At 40.1% G+C, this 17,791-nt stretch overlaps 1 protein-coding gene across 1 annotated transcript in view; it reads right to left on the reverse strand.

Moving 5' to 3' along the window:
- Positions 1 to 285: 285 nt before the first annotated feature.
- Positions 286 to 17,791, reverse strand: part of slc8a2a (solute carrier family 8 member 2a) — a 29,698-nt gene continuing 12,192 nt past the window's right edge. The window contains exons 2-14 of the mRNA XM_074672012.1: positions 13,492 to 13,896; positions 12,087 to 12,224; positions 11,744 to 11,971; positions 11,373 to 11,654; positions 9,733 to 10,167; positions 9,206 to 9,567; positions 7,258 to 7,361; positions 6,662 to 6,679; positions 5,570 to 5,682; positions 5,355 to 5,378; positions 3,982 to 4,081; positions 3,493 to 3,765; positions 286 to 2,011 (exon numbers count right to left, since the gene is read on the reverse strand). Coding sequence (XP_074528113.1) covers positions 1,635 to 2,011; positions 3,493 to 3,765; positions 3,982 to 4,081; positions 5,355 to 5,378; positions 5,570 to 5,682; positions 6,662 to 6,679; positions 7,258 to 7,361; positions 9,206 to 9,567; positions 9,733 to 10,167; positions 11,373 to 11,654; positions 11,744 to 11,971; positions 12,087 to 12,224; positions 13,492 to 13,839 — 2,802 coding nt within the window. The 5' untranslated portion in view covers positions 13,840 to 13,896 and the 3' untranslated portion in view covers positions 286 to 1,634. The remainder of the gene's footprint in view (positions 2,012 to 3,492; positions 3,766 to 3,981; positions 4,082 to 5,354; positions 5,379 to 5,569; positions 5,683 to 6,661; positions 6,680 to 7,257; positions 7,362 to 9,205; positions 9,568 to 9,732; positions 10,168 to 11,372; positions 11,655 to 11,743; positions 11,972 to 12,086; positions 12,225 to 13,491; positions 13,897 to 17,791) is intronic.

The raw sequence follows: 17,791 nt of genomic DNA on the forward strand, positions 1-17,791 counted from the left end.
TAAAACTACAAACTTGACAAAAAATAAAGATGGTCCTTACCAAAAAATACAAAGTTTTTTTTTTTTATTGTTCTGCTCTGTTTTTAGTTTGTTGAGAGAACTCCATAAAAGAGTAAGGGGTGGATTCAAAGGAGACAGAGTTGATTAAAGTTTCATTTTAATTATGACAACTTAAAATACATTACAATATATTTCTCTGGATATCAGATCAAATACAACAATTTACAAATACATTAAATTACACCATAGATAAATAAGCAGAGAAGACTTTTAGGGTGAATGAATTACTTCAAAAAGTCATACTTGCTGGCAGCCAGTGCGTATGATGACCTTTTCACTATTAACTTATTTATTTTTTCAATTTTCTTTATCTACATTATTATTTCATGTTAAAATGCCATTATTACAACAGATAAACGTGTTTACAATCTGGTCAAGAAAACAATCCTGGGTATGTATCTAACTTTTTCTATTCATTCACGCTATACTGATGTACAATGCAATATCTGTTTGCCTAGAAGCCAGCTTCATTGATGTTTTACATAGTCTGTGGTTAGAAGAGTGGCCAGAAATTCACTGTGATAATTTATCTCTTTATCCTCTAGAGACAAAAAAACTACAGACCAAAACTGCTACCTTTGCGTCACCTTTACGGACACCAGTGGCAGCTCACCTACCAGCCCCCTCAGACAATCTGAACTTAGGGTGTACTAAGAGAGAAGGATTTTAAAAAATGATCGCTTTTATTAGTGTTCACAAATGTTTACATGTCAGGTCTGTTTCAAAGGTATTAAAAGAATAATACCCTAAAATCAAGCTGAGCTGCTTTTGTTACAGCTCAGCCCCCAGCCCCTTCTGATGTAGTGGTGTCACACATTGAGGCATTAAAGAGATATTGATGACTGAATAAGAAACTGCGTTGATGATTTTTAAGTAACCTTAAAAAATGTTTAAAAATATCTAATCTATAAACTCTATTCTGGTTTCTTTAGCATCCTTTCCAATGAGGGCACTCCTCCAACTGGCAGCTTTTTCAGATATAAATCAGAATAATCATTGATTCTAATCATCATTAAATACGTACCACATGAAGATCATAACTATGTTCGCTAAGCCTGGTGTTCCACTCAGCCATGTTCAGATGTTAAAACAAGAGACATAACTGATGAATTGCAAAACAGTATCCTATCATACATTTTCTTATATCACAGGGTCTCTTTTTTCTGTCCTAATTCTAAACCAGCCATATTAGGCAGTATCATTGAACCCAGTCCCTGTAAGCTTGAGAAGGAATGAAGCCAAGCTTAAAATCCACATTATGAGCCATCAGGCTTCATATCAGTATAGAGCAAAAAGTTCATGCGACCATATTTATTACCTTCATAAAACCAGTCAGTACATGTTCTTCAGTCCTCTGACGCTAAAATAAATAAGCACTGTAACAGTTGAGTCAGCTGATCAGAACTGTCTGGCATTGGATGTGACCAGTTCTGAGGCTTTTGAAGTCTGGAGTGTGTAGACTTTTTAATGATCCATGGCAGCAGTTGTTAATGGTAACTGAAGTGTTCCCTGTTGGATGTCCTGGTGCTGTGTGTTGGTTATTGTGCAGTCATTTTTCTCTCCAGACGTACTCCTTAGAAGCCCTGTATATGGCAATAGGCCTCCAAGCTGGAAAAGAGGACGTAGAGGAACCAGAGTCCAAAGAACAGGAGTGAGGTGAGGATTTTGGAAACACGGGGGCCTCCCAGTTCCCCCCCTATGGACGGCCTCCGGCGCAGCATCAACACTCCCATGGAGAGGAAGGCAAAAATAGTGAAGAGAGTCACGGAGAAGGCCAGCGAGCCAGGGTCCACGCGGAAGACTTTACCTTTGACCTCCCAATACACAGCAGCCACAGACCAGGCCACCCCGATGCCCAGAAACACATTTACGGCATTACTTCCTGTCACGTTACCCACACATGCATCTGCATACTGATCCTGGGTGGCAGCCACTTTACTTGCAAAGGTATCTGGAATAAAACAAAGGTAGAGATAAATATTTACATCTTCAATAGTTAGATTAAGAAGTCAAACAAATTAAACCTACCCTTTCAGGATTATCTTACATTGAAAACCACTCACTCACTTTTAGATAGTTTTTTTCTCAGACTGGAGCATTTACTTATGCTTCTTTATGCCCTACAAATGCAAACTAGAACAGCCAGTTTTACTTATTAAAGGCAGCGAGGAATAGCTTTGGTCAGAGGTACAGCTTTGTCTAAAGGGGGCGCTAAAATCTACAAAAAGCAAATGTTCCTTGAAGGTTTTTTTTGATATTTTAAATGTATGTTGGGACTTTTTTTTAAACTTTCAATCAGAAAGGAAAGGATAGAGCAGGAAAATGGTAAAGAGAGTGGGAATGACATGTGGGAAGGGGGATCAGACCTGGGCTGCCTGCTCAAGGGCCACTGCTTCTTTACATGGAGGGCACCACTTAACCACTGATGCAAACTGGTTCCCCCTTACACCAACTTTGGCAAATCATCTCCAGGCTTTTTTTTTTGTTTATTTCCTGAATTTTTTCAGACCAGAGTCAAATTAAGGCGCCGCCCTGTTGTGGCTGCCTGTTGTGGTAGCTCTGTCTTCTTTGGCCAATTCTTGTCATTTTTTCGTCTCTTTTTTGTAAACTTTGAGTTTGGAGTGGGTCATTACTTTGTATGGTTCATTTGTTGGTCATGGACACCAAACTGCTTCTGTCTTCAATTATATTTTTACTATATTTGCTCCTGTGTTTGTCTGGAGATCCTACATGTAACCATGGCCACATTGTTTACATATGAGATCAGCTGTTAGCAGCCTGTAGCATGTCAATGCTAACTGGTGCAAGGCCTAATGTTTCTCCACAGGGTGAGGAAAAGGCAGTGAGGACAACATGCTGGTACTGAGGTGTGAGCTAAGACGTGACGACATCAACCTGTCCTTCCATCCATCGTTATTGGGATCGTAAGATCTTACTTTTGTTTTCTTGATTGCTGCTGTGACTCCTTAATTTCCTCTTAAGGATAAATTAAGTATTTTCTATTCTATTCCAAAGATGCATTGTTGTGATGCAAATTATTCCTTCTAATCAAACCAAAATTAACCCTGTCATAGCTCAGCCTTTTCAATGAGCTATGAAATGTATATATTTAGTGAAGTTACAACAAAAAAGTCATGATGATCAAATACAGAGCAGGTAGAGAACCTTATTGTACAAACATACTGACTGGGGCAAGAAGAAAACGCCTCATCAGGCAGAAAACCTCGATCAAAGCTGACCTACAATTGAATCAATCAGCCTCAATATGTCTTAGCCCAAACTGACTGTAAACAAGGAGAGTTTGCCCTCTCTCATATCCAAATATGATCTCCTTCACTCTTAAAGCAAGGCAGCTCCTAAAGAATGCTTTACAAACCAATCAGTATCATCTTAAACCTCTGACTCTGTTGTTCTATTTTCTTAATTACGTACCAGGAAGTGAAGTCCCTAGTGCAACAAAGACAACAGCAGTGACGCTGTCTCTCAGCCCAACGGTGCAGCCAAAATGAGAGGCCAGGTCTCCAATGATGGCTGTTAAGACACCGATGACTGAGATTGACACGATGAAGCAGGCCCAGCCGTTCCAGTACTCTGTGGGTGGGACAAAGGCAAACAGAATCTTCCAGAAAATGCACAATATGTGCATGAAGTAGTCGAAGCAGTTCGGCATCCGCTGCTCTTGCCCCTCCTCCTCATCTCCATCACCTGTTTGAAAAGGACACACTGTTAGTACAGAGACACTAGAAAAAACCTGTTCATTCTACACAGTGTGAAGATTGTGACAAGCAACCTGTCACACTTATATATACATAGCTGTATTACTTTATGTCTTTACTCTACTCAACATTTTAACTCAACAATAAATTAAATGAACTAAATACAAACAAATAGCAGATAAAGACTAATAAAACATCCACTGACCTGCACTGACTGTGACTGCTTCAATGAACTGCTCCTTCCACGAGTGAGTGCCGAGCACGACGGCCAGATTTGTGTCTTTCAGCAGTTTGTCTACTGTATTCTGTTATAAAAGTCAGACAGGGTTTAAAGACACATTAGGTTAACAAGACATAGAATGGTTTTTCTACTGTTTATATACCTACAAATACCACACCGACACAAATATAAGAGGATTTTTTTCATCGTGTACGTCTGAAAAATTGGGATTATCTTTAAATAAGGGTTAACTAATTTGTTCGAACAGCGAATAGCTTAATTTATCTGCACATTGAGTTGGCCAGCTGTCATTAAGTCACAGCTCACAGGCTATTAAATCTAAAAAGATTAAAATGTGATTTTATTTAAAAGGTGTAAAAAGAAAAAAAGGAAATGCATACTTTTTTTAAATTAATGAGTATGTTTAATCCTTATTGCCAATAGAAGATTTTTGAAAAAAAATACAACAAGGATATTTCTTTAACAATTTCACTCCTATATTTTCAGTTTGTACTTTTAGTTTTTTAATGTCTGAATAGATGATGAAAATCATTTTATAGTCTCAGAGCTTGTACTCAGAGCAATGACAGTACCACTGGGTTCAGTTTAGATGAATGAGACTACGTGGTTAACTTATTATGAGTTCTTTTATTTCATATTTTAAGAAGATGTTCTGTTTTTTAATCAGGAAAATGTAACAATGAAGCTGGTCCAGTTAAACAAACAGAAAAAAGTATTGTTCAATGAGATTGTTGCACAGTTGCCTGCCAAAGGTAAAAATATAAATGATATCTGTACAAAAAGCCCACTGAACTGTTTTTTGTTGAACAAAGAAAAAGAAAGAATATCCATCACACAAAGATATGGCACTAGGGATGGGAATTGATAATATCTTTTGCTCATTGGTCTGATTCCTTAATGATTTCCTCTTCAATTCATGTTATTTCCACAGCCTGTATGCTCTGTCTTAATGGTGATGAAATTACGCAGCCTCAGACATCCCACATTTCACTGTTACAAAGAAAAATCAGCCACATTTTGGACTGTTTCTGTCTCTTGTCTGCCATGATTACTTTGTCCCCCCGTGCGTGCTTACTAAGTTTTGCTATGTGTGACATCATCCTTTCATACAGCTTTGGAACTAAGTGGGAGACAATATATAGACACTAACTGGAGAACTATTAGGCACACAGGTAAATGATATCTGTGGTTTAAATTAGTTGGAAATGGTTCTCAGTTCCCATCCCTATGAAAAATGCATGAAAAATACTCAGAATGGAGAAAAAAGAAGACGTGGATTCAGTTTGTATAAAGATATGCAGCAGTAAAGCTTCACAGCATGCTGATAGAAACTGTACCTGGTCAAGCACTCCATTGGGAGTCTGACATTGTAAAAAGGTTGTTAAAAACACATTAACATCAACTTTTTCACACTTAAAAACCAAACTCCTAAATTCTTAGAACGTATTCACTATAGACATGATCCCACTCTTTAAAGAGTTCAGGACTGACCAGTGATCTATATTTCACAATAAAGTCTTGGGATGTTTTTTAAGATGCATCACTCACGTACTTTAAACTCACAAGACTCCATAATGATGACCTCCAGCCTGCTGTGCTCCCCTAAAATAGGCTTCCCCATTTCAGAAATCCTGCGGGCCTCCTCCTCCTCAGGGGTAGGGTTCCCTGTCAGAGAATACAGATGTTTAAGTGATCACGTTATTGATGCTGTTTTATCACTGAATAAACAGAAGAGGAGCAATTTTTTTACCTTTTTTAAAATTTTAAGAATATGGTAAGAATGTTTTTCTTTGAAAAACGAGATTTATACTTTAAAAGTGCCCCAAATTAAAAACCTAGAACTTTATACACAGCACTTTGTGAAGATGCTCGAGGTTTTAACTTTTCTTGTTGAAATGAAAAAGAAGAGATAACTTGTATTTTATTTTTATTAGTTTTCCCTTTTAAAAAAGTTTTCTTGACATGTCTTTTGAATAATTCATTGATACCATTTAGAAACAGATCATCACCTTATGTCAAAGGTAAAACCTCAACATGCAGGGGAAAAAAGAAAATATTCCACGCATTAAATTTTCAGAGTAAAACATTCCTCAGGTGCTGTGTGAAACATTCAGAGGGGATCTGAATTGCATAATTTGATGAATTTTCTTTAGAAAATGCATACTTGGGGTATCCCCCAAGCCATATAATAAAGCCTCAATCACACACCGGTAAATGAGAGATTAACAAGTAAGTTTACTCCAAATTATGATATTATTGATAAAGTTTTGCTTTTTTTTAGTTTTGTTGTTTAGCAGTTGTTTTTATTTTAATTTACTTTCAAATAAATACCGGCAAATACTGTACTTTGGACTGTACAGAGAGAGTAACATTTTTAATTCTTTTGCAGCAGGAAGCATTAGTATAGAGATCTGTTGACATCACTGTTGGCATCTCTCGCTTAATTGATGTATCTTATAGATACAATATGATGTGGATCTAATGCTCCAAAATATGTAGAATCAGAATAACATTAAACCACATGGAGGGGAATTTTCTGTTTTTGCTCCTGAAAGAGATTTGCAACCAGACAATAACAAGCTAGTTTACTGTAATGCTGCACAGTGCACCTTGAACATGCAAACCTACAACCAAACCGTCTTACCCTGATTTAGCAGCAGTGCTGTGAAGACAGACAGACAGAAGATTTAAAACAATGACTCAAATAACAGAGGAGTGATTTGAGACTACTTAATATTCATCTCAACAAACTCTATACATTCTGTCCACCAGCTGAGGTAAGACCTGCACAGTGCACAGCTTCATTTCCAGTATGACTCGCAGAGATAACCTATATATCTCTCAATGTCATTAGTTCTTTTCTACCTCCACTAACAAGCACAGATCAGATTTCTGCTCCATTCTTTGAACACATTAAGCTTTCGGGAAACAAGCACCTAAAGGATACTAAAGTCATAATTGTCTGCAGCGCGGGTGTAGCAGTGAAACAGAGACAGCAGAGTGTGATCTTGGGTTACTGGCTGTGACGCAGGTGCACAGCATTCAGCCTCCTGTGTGGCTCTTGTCATTGTTTTGATACTTGATTCGCTGCTGTTTGTTTGGCCTGTTGGTACTTCATGCAATTATGAACAAAGGCTTTCTCTTGCCTGCCATATCATCCTGCACTACGTCATCACTTCACCTTAGAAACTGAAATGACTGACACACTTAGGGTGGCATTTAAAACACTTCCACACTCACCAGAGAGTCCTCGCTTCAGCCATTTGGGATCCTCGAGCACAATGAAGAAGTTTTCTTGCTTCTCGTACTCTGATACATTTATTATGCGCACTTTCAAGACCTGACTGGAGATATCAAGTACGCACACAAACACACACACACACACAAACAAAAAACAGATAAACATACACATCTTTTCACATCAGTAAGTTAGAGCTAAGTACTTCTGAATAAAATACGTTGACGGTGCGTTATTATGTTCCTCCCAGCTTTAAACATTAACTTCACCATCTAAATCACATCGCAAATTCGAGTGAGCTAAATAATTAATAACAATGGACCTTTAAATAATTCAGTCTTAAACAGAGAGTGGCCTTGCTTCTCAGCTAAACTAAATGACTTGCAGTAAAGCATTCCTGTTTAATCAGCGCATGTTTAGTACATATGAGAATGATGTCAGTAAAAACAGGATAAGTAAACAAGTAAACACATATGAGTGTTGTTACTTAAAATACAAATAAAATACACAAAATAAAGATTTAGGACTAAACTTTGCTAATTGTAACAGCCTTTCCTGTGATCAGCCATGTTATGTAACAGACTCAAGCTAAGTGTACGATTAGCCATGTGCAAACAGATTATATAACCTGAAATTTTAATGGGAAAAGGATCTGTCGGTTTACATGGGGTAACTGGAGGTTCCCACACCTGATCAGGGGGGAGGGGATAATCTTGGTGTCAGGACGACAGGTAACTCTGTCTAATAGGACCTCATCCACCTCAAGTGAGACTGCTTAGCCACAGTTATGTTCCAATGAGACTCAGGTGAGTCATAAAGCACCTGTGAGTACGGATGGTTATCTTTCACATTTAAAACAGTACGGTACTGATGCCCGGTACCTGGTAATTGGTTCTCATACTCAACCATAACAATTTTCAGTACATTTGTGTGTTTATGTGATAATTGTTGAGGTACCTCAACATGGTATTGTTTGATGTTACATGAATCGGTACTTGGTACTACAGACGGAATCCAGTAGGCACCTATAAAAGTACCTAATTCGGTACCCATTGGTTGCTCTGAGTACATGTTATACAACAAATGCGACATTGACAATAATTTTTGAGGCGACAGCAGTTTTCAACACTTGAGTATACCTTCTTTGTCCCTGTTCAGAATTGATTCTAGCGAGATCACTAAAGCCAAGAAGTTTGAGTTAAAACAGAGTGAATGGGCTTGATGTTAAGAAAACTAGCTAAAGACAGAAGCAGTGACTCTCACAGCCAACATTTATAGCAAATATTACAGCTGGGAAACTAGTCTGAATCTGGTTGGGTCCACTTTTAGTTACAATTGACCAACATAGAGTTTGCATAAAAATTATTGCTTGGACCATCTGTAAAAAACAGTCATGGAGTCTTGAATATTGAAGGAACTCTTTATAAATATACAGGTGATGAAATGATAGTATTGCTGGTATTGGACTTATTATTGGCTCAACAATGAGAGCTATATGGAAATGCTCCTACGTTATCACTTGAGGTCTTGTTAGTTACATTTGTAACAAGACTTCCAGTGATGTGACAATGATCCAAAACATAATTAAAAAAATGTGAGAAAACTTGAAATGTAATATGTCACCAAAAAGTTATTAAGTTTTGGGCTCAGAGTCTGGTTACATTTTAGGTCAATTATTACATTTTTTGTTTTATTACATTTTTTAATAACATTTCGACCATTGTCACATTCATGGTAGTTGTTACATATTGGTCTTTAACAGGGCTCTTGGGGATGTAAGGTCCTTGCTCCTAATGTGTAGTATATTAATGATTTAACCTGATGAGTCATGATGTCCAGCTCTGTCTTTTTCCTGGACAGGAATAAATTGATGTTCTAGGAAGCACATCCATTAGACTCAGAGGCTCCTGGGTTTTATTTCCCACTCTCTGTTTTATGAATGGGCCTCACCTGGTCTGTTCATTACTGAACTCCAGCTCCCCTCTGGCATCCTCGTAGTCCAACCCAGCCTTGGCACTTCCGTCCTCAGTATGGTACGGCACAGACACAGTTCCCCTGGAGCCTGAGTTCCTCACTACAGTCACAATCAGTGTCCCTGTGCTCTCACTCACTCGCAGCACTTGCTCACCAAAAGTAAAAATACCAGCGTGGTCATCATCCAGGATGGTGATTGTAGCAACCAGCGGCTCTACTAGTCTCCCCTTTGGTGGACTTCCTGTCCCTTCACCTCCACCTTCCTCTAATCTCAAGTTCTGAAGACGCACAAAGAAGTGTTCGTCCTCCTCAAATATGTCATCATCCAAGATTCCCACCTGGAGGGGACAGAGGTTTGTGTTATTACTGCACTCATGGAGCATGAGGCCGCAACAGTTTTTATTCATACCATACATGAGAAAACAACTTTCAAGGCAAGAGACCAAGAGATAGGATCTTTTTCTTATATAAGTGTTAAACCATCTCATTTTATCTCCACTCACCTTGATCTCTTTGCGTGTCTCTCCTGGTTTGAACACCAGAGTTCCTTTAGAGAATTCGTAGTCTGCTCCGGCGTTGGCAGACCCATTCTCTGTACAGTAGTCCACATAGAAAGTGTCCTGGCCTGTCCCCCCATCAAGGCTCACCCAGAGGCTCATAGAGCCGCAGTTTTCTGTGCACTGGTACTGAGCGCTCTCAAAGCAAATGTGTGAGCATGTGGCCTTGTCAGATTCCTGACCTCCAGAGCGACGCGTGTGCTCTGCAGCGTGCTTCTTCAGTATGTTTCCAGCTCCAATCAACATCCGCGTGGCCTGGACGCGGTAGAAAGCTCGGCTTTTCTTCTTCTGGACAAGGGCAGAGTAGTTGGCCATCTCAATCAGCTGGTCCAGGTCTTTGTCAGGGTGTTTCTCCTTCAGGTCTTTCAGAATTTGGACCACCTGTCCAAGAGATGAAACTGGCCATTATATAGAGTACAACATTGCACTAACAGGCATGTCCCTCAAAAACTACATGAGTCAAAGCTGCAGGGTTGACATATTTATACAAATTTAGTATGAATCAACAAATTCAAAATCTGCCTAAGTGTCTTAAAGATTGCCAAAGTTGGTTCCATGGCAAAAACTAAGGTAACATCAAAAAGAGTCATAGCCTAAGTGTTTGGTTTTTCTTCTTTTTTTTCAGATACCTAACCATTTGTACATTCATTTATTTTTTTTAGAGGTGGTTAAGTGGTTGTAGAGTCTGTAAAAAAATAAGAGCATGCTTCATTCAAATTGCATGAATCAGAGTATTATGGTATTTCATGTTGTCTGGGTATCATATATTCCAGTAGTGTCTGATGTAATCTAATAAGGGATCCAATCTGAAGTCGCTAAAAATTATTCAGCTTCAATCAGTTTCTACAAACAGTTGTTTATGTGCAGGTGCAACTAACATCCACCTTGGACCTTTTTCCACAATACCCACTCCATTGCTGATGATGAAGTTTATAATAGATTAATAAAAAAATAAATAAATAAATAATAGATTTTTTTGACTTGAATAAAGTGCATATACAGTATCTGTCAAATAAATACTTTCACACGGCTCAACCCCATACTGATCTGCCTGCTTGTCACTCTCATGCCTTCAAACTCCAGCTGGGATTAAATCCTACTAGACCCAAGAAATGTGATACACCTTTTTAAAATTCAATTAAGGAGCTTCAAAGTGAGAAAAGTCCAGATCCACTTAAGGATCTGAGAGTTAAAAGATGTTCTTTTGTGAGCAGCTTCTTTTTAACCTGAAATAATTATTAGTTAAGGACCAGAAAGGGCTCTTTTTGTCTACCATGTGACATAACCTAGTTATGCATGTTTGTTTTTTGTTTTTTGAGTTTACCACTGGAGACATGCAGCAATTGTATCCATACAGAAAACGGAATTATACTACACCAAATATTATTTTAATGGTGCACAAGGAATGCCTTTGTAAAAACATATACTTAATTCTCAGTAACTTTTAAAACAATCAATTCAGGACACTCATAATACCAATGACCTAATAAATGCAAAACATTTACAAAGAGAGAAAAAAAACTTGTGTTAACATTATTAACTCATTCTGGTTTTTATTTTGTGTCACCCCCATCCACCTGTCTCACCTCCTCGTTGTTTTTCTGCTCCAGTTCGTTTCCAGTCTGCACAGAAACAGTCACACTGGAGGAGTTTTCAGCACAAGCACCCCCATCTGATAACTTCCCATCCATGATCACATCAATGCCTTTAGGAGCGAGGTCCCCCTCCATTTCTACCACAATGCCGTGCCTCTTGTCGGCACGGTAACGCTTGTGCATGTATTTGTAAAAGAGAAGGCGGCGGTCGGCGATCCATGCCAGGAGGACACACACCGGGAAGAAAAGTAGCGTCACTATTGCCTCCCACACCTGGTAACACAGGAGACATAAACGTTAAGGAGCATACACACATGAATCACCTTAAACATGGGACATACAGTCACATGCATGAGTCGCACCTCTACAATCCCAGGTGAGATGACAGCCAGTATGAGGTAGAGCCAAATGTAAGCGAAAATACTCCAGAAGGCTGTGATAAAAAACACCCGCAGATGTTTGATTTTTCGAGACTCTCCTTCAGGGATCACCAGAACACAGATGCCGATGATCACGAGCATGTTGAACGCAGCACTGCCCACGATGGTGCCAGGGCCCAGTTCTCCTGCATTGAAATTGTGCCCACACACCTGTTAAATATTAGGGACAGAGAAGAAAGACATGAGAAGAAAATGACAAAATTGGCATGAATAGACTTGATATTGAGCTCTGACACTCATGTCATTCAAAATACTCAAACCGTACCTCAATAACAGACAGCAGGATCTCAGGTGCAGAGGAGCCCAGAGCCATCAGAGTGAGGTTGGACACAGTCTCGTTCCAGATTCTCACAGTCGTCACTGTTGTTTCTCCGTTTGGTTTGGTAATGGTCACTTCTCTTTCCTACAAATATAGAAAATTTTCAGTCAGTATAACCAAACTCAGTCACCTGAACAATAACACACAAACTATGAGCACTGCTGTGATTCAGATGTCAGTTGCAGGCTAAAGATAATCAGAGCTGAGCTGATATACACTCACTGGCCACTTCTTCAGGCACACCTGTCCAACTGCTTGTTAATGCAAATTTCTAATCAGCCAATCACATGGCAGCAACTCAATGCATTTAGGCATGTAGACATGGACAAGACAATCTGCTGCAGTTCAAACCGAGCATCAGAATGTGGAAGAAAGGTGATTTAAGGGACTTTGAGCGTGGCATGGTTGTTGGTGTCAGACAGGCTGGTCTTAGTATTTCAGAAACTGCTGATCTACTGGGATTTTAACCCACAACCATCTCTAGGGTTTACAGAGAATGGTCCCAAAAAGAGAAAATATCCAGTGAGCGGCAGTTCTGTGGGTCAAAATGCCTTGTTGATGCCAGAGGTCAGAGGAGAATGGACAGACTGGTTGGAGCTGATAGAAAGGCAACAGTAACTCAAATAACCACTGGTTACAACCGAGGTCTGCAGAAGAGCATCTCTGAACACACAACACGTCCATCCTTGAGGCAGATGGGCTACAGCGGCAGAAGACCACACCAGGTGACCCTCCTGTCAGCTCAGAACAGGAAACTGAGGCTACAATTCACACAGCAACACCAAAACTGGACAATAGAAGATTGGAAAAACGTTGCCTGGTCTGATGAGTCTGGATTTCTGCTCCACATTCAGATGGTAGGGTCAGAATTTGGCGTCAACAACATGAAAGCATGGATCCATCCTGCCTTGTATCAATGGTTCAGGCTGCTGCTGGTGGGGTAATGGTGAGGGGGATATTTTCTTGGCTCACTTTGGGCCCCTTAGTACCAAGTGAGCATGGTTTTAAGTCTACAGCCTACCTGAGTATTGTTGTTGACCATGTCCATCCCTTTATGACCACAGTGTACCCATCTCCTGGAAGCTGGAAGCTAGAATCATCTCAGACTGGTTTCCTGTACATGACAATGAGTTCCTTGTACTCAAATGGCCTCCACAGTTCCCAGATCTCAATCTAATAGAGCACCTTTGGGTTTCTTTTAACAAAGGATTACGGCACTTCTGAAGGCAAAAAGGGGGTCCAACCTGGTACTAGCAAGGTGTGCCTCATAAAGTTGTCGGTGAGTGTATATTTCAAGACCAAACCTTTCAGTGTGATGTTGCAAGTTGTGTAAGTTATTGTCAAAATATACCTGAGAGGTGATGACTTCGATGGAGGCCATAAAGCAGTCTGCAATGATGGACACACCCAGGAAAATGTACATAAGACACAGGAAGTAGACCACAGCTCTCCCCGCCTGCTCCCCCACTGGAGGATTGAGAGGCAGCCACACTGGCAGCAGGATACCCGGTTTGCACACCACGTTACCCACACACGTCTTCTTTCCAGACCCGGTTGTGTTACCAGAGGACTGAGGCTGTTCAGGGGCAGATGCTCTCTCTACAACCTGAGGCCTGATGGAGGTGCAGGGCTTTACCAGGAGGAGAAGGGAGAGGAGGAGGATGGGGAAGGTAGACAGGTGAATGGGAAGGAGTCCCATGGTATCCCTGAGTCTGGAAGGGCCGGGGTCGTGGGGGAGACGCTGGGTCAGAGGACTCTGAGGATGCAGAGAGAATTGAAAGATAAGTGGGTGAATAACAGTGTGAAACAGATTTATTTTACAATCATTTCAGCTTCACTCAACACATAGATGCTGTTGTTACAACTCTCAACATCAGAAAACACAAGTTTCCAACAAGGCTCATTTCTGGCTTAAACACACATTTCAGCTTGTTTCCAGCCAGCACATGAACTCAGAGAGGGACAGAAATTTGCAATGCAAGAAATCCATGTCAAAATTCAGTACACTAGAAGTGGAGAAAGCTTTCAGTCTGTGCTCTACCTGGACGCGTCCCCTCCCCCAGCTGTCCTGCACAGGTGACACTGCACTATTGTGCACCGTGAGTTGAAACAGATACCGGGGTGCTGCATGTTTGATGCAGCCTGAGCTCTGCCAGCTCATTATGGAGTTGTGATTCAGAAACACAGTCCAGAGGGCCCGCCGCATCACATTTCACTTTCCAAGGCCTGCTATGGTTACCACGACCTCAGACAGAGGGCCACCTTACACCAGTAAGGGCCAGGGGGGTCACCAAAAATAACTTCCTCAGCTTCACGGTGGACAACAATAATGGACAGGTAACTGAGAGAAGTGGTGTGTATGGGGACTGTGGTATATTTTAATTCAATTTAAAATGTGTTTCGGATGATAAACTAAAGCCTGGCAGGAAGGAGTCTTCTAACATTCTGCTGTTTACATTTTAAGAATATTCAGCACTTCGTGTGAGCCTGTCTCAGTCTTCTGTCACATCAACAGACTTGATGAAGCTGTATCCTCTGGGCAGATGTTCTGTGGGATCCAGTAGAGCTACAAAGGTCAGATATATGAGGGCTAAATAATCAAGAGGCCAGTGCTGGGAGAGCTGGGTGCATTATTAATGAATGCATTCACCTAAATATAGCAGGATATCACTTCCTTTCATGTCACCTATGAGCAGCACTCTAAACATCACTCAGTAGTGGTCTGCTGGATTTCTCGGCCAGACATTAAAGGTGTTTTTGCAGCTGAGAGATCAGAACCTTGAGAGAGAAATCGTTGCTGTGGCTCTGAATAGTTCAAAGCTTTCCTCTACAGTAGCATCGATCCCAGTGAAGTGTTTTCATTTTGTTTCAGGAATAAAGAGCACTCCATGGTCAAACAGTTCCCTGAAACAAAACAGTGTTTAAAGTCTGGAGATGGGAATGATAAAGATGAGAATCTCTCTCTATGGTATGACAGGCTTTTGTTACTGCTGGGTTCGGGGGTCGTTTGGGGTGTCGACAGGTCTGTGGCCTCCTTGGCACACAGAAACAGAGAGTTGGCTGACAGCTCATCTCCTCTTTCTCCCCTCTGACACAGTCACTGTCTGTCAGCACCTCTGATAAGTGATTGCCTGGGCTTATCTTACACTGATAGGAGTGCCAGCATAAAAGGGAGTTAGCACCTTAAACAGTTTGATATTTCCTACCTGTACCCTGACAGAGAGGAGGGATTTCTCTGTCTATGAGAATCAAATTAACTTTTTTACTGATTAGGATCAAGTACTTAGCTTGTATAATATAAAAAAAAGTGAGAAGAACTTTCAAATTGTTTGACATTAAGGAAAGGGTTTAATACGTCCCCACATTTGAAACACGGATGTAAAGCTTTATTGTAAGATGTTTATGTTAACCATGTGCAGATTCTGTAGAAATCCCAGAATCTGAAAACTTAGCACAGCATGAGATCTCTGTGAGATTTGCTGATCTGATGAGGTTATCCCATAAGCCTTAAGATGGCCCTTGTGGCATAAGGATCTCCTAACTGGTTTATGACACATTGGAGGGGTGGGCCTCAAACACCAAGGTCTGCCCATAAATAGGCCTGCAGGGGGCGAGCCAATCAGAGTGAAAAAAAATGTATAGAGCAGCTAAAACAAAAAGTTTCAGAGAGACACACAAGGCTCACCACTAGGAAAGGGTACCCAATTAGGTACTTTGATAGGTACTGGATGAATTCCATCTGTAGTACCAAGCACTGATTTCCCTGTAATCAAACAGTATCATGTTTAGGTACCTAAACGCATCCTTATGACTATAAGGGAGTGGAAAAGTAGCTGATTCTCCATGCTGGACATGAACACAGCATTGCAAGTTTGTATATTGAGAAATTAATGTGATAAATCAAAAAGACTTAGTTTTATTTTTCAAACAAATTAATATTTATCACCACATAAACACACACACACTGAAAATTGGTGCTGCTGAGTACTAATTGCCAGGTACCAGGCATCGTGTTGTTTCAAATGTGAAAGGTATTCATCCCTACTCACCACTACCTTTCACATTTGAAACTATGCAGTACCAATACCTGGTACCTGGCAATCGGTACCATTACTCAACGTTACCAATTTTTGGTACTTTTTGTGTCAATGTGGTAAAAAATATCAATTTACTGAAGAATAAAATACGTATTTTTTTCAATTTAGTTTATTTATTCTTCAATATATAACCTTGAAATGTTGTGTTCATGTCCAGCATAGAAAATCACCTCCTCTTCCACTCCCTCAGTCACAAGCATGTGTTTAGGTACCTAAACATGGTACCTTTTGATTTTATGTGAATCGGTACCCAGTACTTTTGACAGAATTTGGTCAGTACCTATAAAAGTACCTAATTTGGTACCCATCCCTACTTACCACCAGGCCAAATTGACCCCTGCCCCATGGCTCTTCTAAAGTCCAAGAACAAAACCTAAATAGTCCCTACTGAGGTCACCGGTGTTTGTGGGACACCTACTTTTTTCAGATACTTTTTTTAAGCCATAAACTGCTCCCATGGAAGCCACCAGACATCACTCACAGAGCCATCCATTAATTTTGAATTAATACTACTCAAAACATGTCAGCACGATACTCTTCCACACAAATCATGGTGAGTAGACTCTCTCTGTCTCTGTGTATAACTGTCTCTCTACTCGCAGTTCAAATAAAGAAAGGAAAGAGATCTTTCCCTTTAATAAGTAACACAGGGCTTTGGCTTACTGCTATGGGCCTGTCAATGAACCTGATGAATCAGATTGTAAGATAATCCACAGAGCCTCTCGGACACGTGGGCACACAGACACAAGCCGGACCAAAGCGCTAAAGTGACAGTAATGATGTCTTATGGAGGTTTAACTGCACATCCATATGGTTTCACTGTGTTCAGCATTTCACAGTCTTTACAAAAAACCCTGAAAAACTTGTGCAACACAGAAAACCTTGTGACCAAAAGACATCCCAGCTTCTGTCACCAAGGTACAGGCTTGTCCTTGTGAGGCTTAGTTCAAGGACTAGAAAATATCCTCATCATACATCGTGATGGTATCTTCTTCTTATCCATCTGCTTACCTTGTGAACTTTCAACGGATAATTTGGAGAACTACTGGAATCAAACACTTGATGACTCCAAATTTTAAAATATCAAAACAAAGTGAAAGATGTCTACAAACTTTTGATATTCCAAAGAAAGCACTAGCTTAGAGCCTCAGATAAAGACAAAAACGGTGACGTCATTAGAGATGATGTTTGAATCTCTGTTAGAGAAAAACAACAAAAAGTTAAAAAGCAAAGCAGTTGCAGCATGTAAGGAAAAAGGGTTTAGATATTTGTCTGCAGAGGAAAAATGTCAGATGTGGGTCAGTTAAAGTGTTATCGTTTTAAGTTGTTTTCTTTACACAACAAATTTTCCACAAAGCATGGTCCCTGCAAATGTTTAAACCAATTAAAACATGTCACACACACACACATGACAGTTAGTCACTGGATACATGACCAAATATTTGAATGGACTTAAATTTTAACCAAGTAGAGCTTTTCAGGGAATAGAGTTATCCATGAGTTTATGTATGAAATCAGTCTTGTAATGCTATTTTGCTTTGGACTGAGAACAAC

Source organism: Halichoeres trimaculatus, unplaced genomic scaffold (assembly GCF_033239565.1).
Source record: "Halichoeres trimaculatus isolate MK-OKI-2021-1 unplaced genomic scaffold, fHalTri1.1 fHalTri1_scaffold_6, whole genome shotgun sequence".
NCBI classification, from domain to species: domain Eukaryota; kingdom Metazoa; phylum Chordata; class Actinopteri; order Labriformes; family Labridae; genus Halichoeres; species Halichoeres trimaculatus.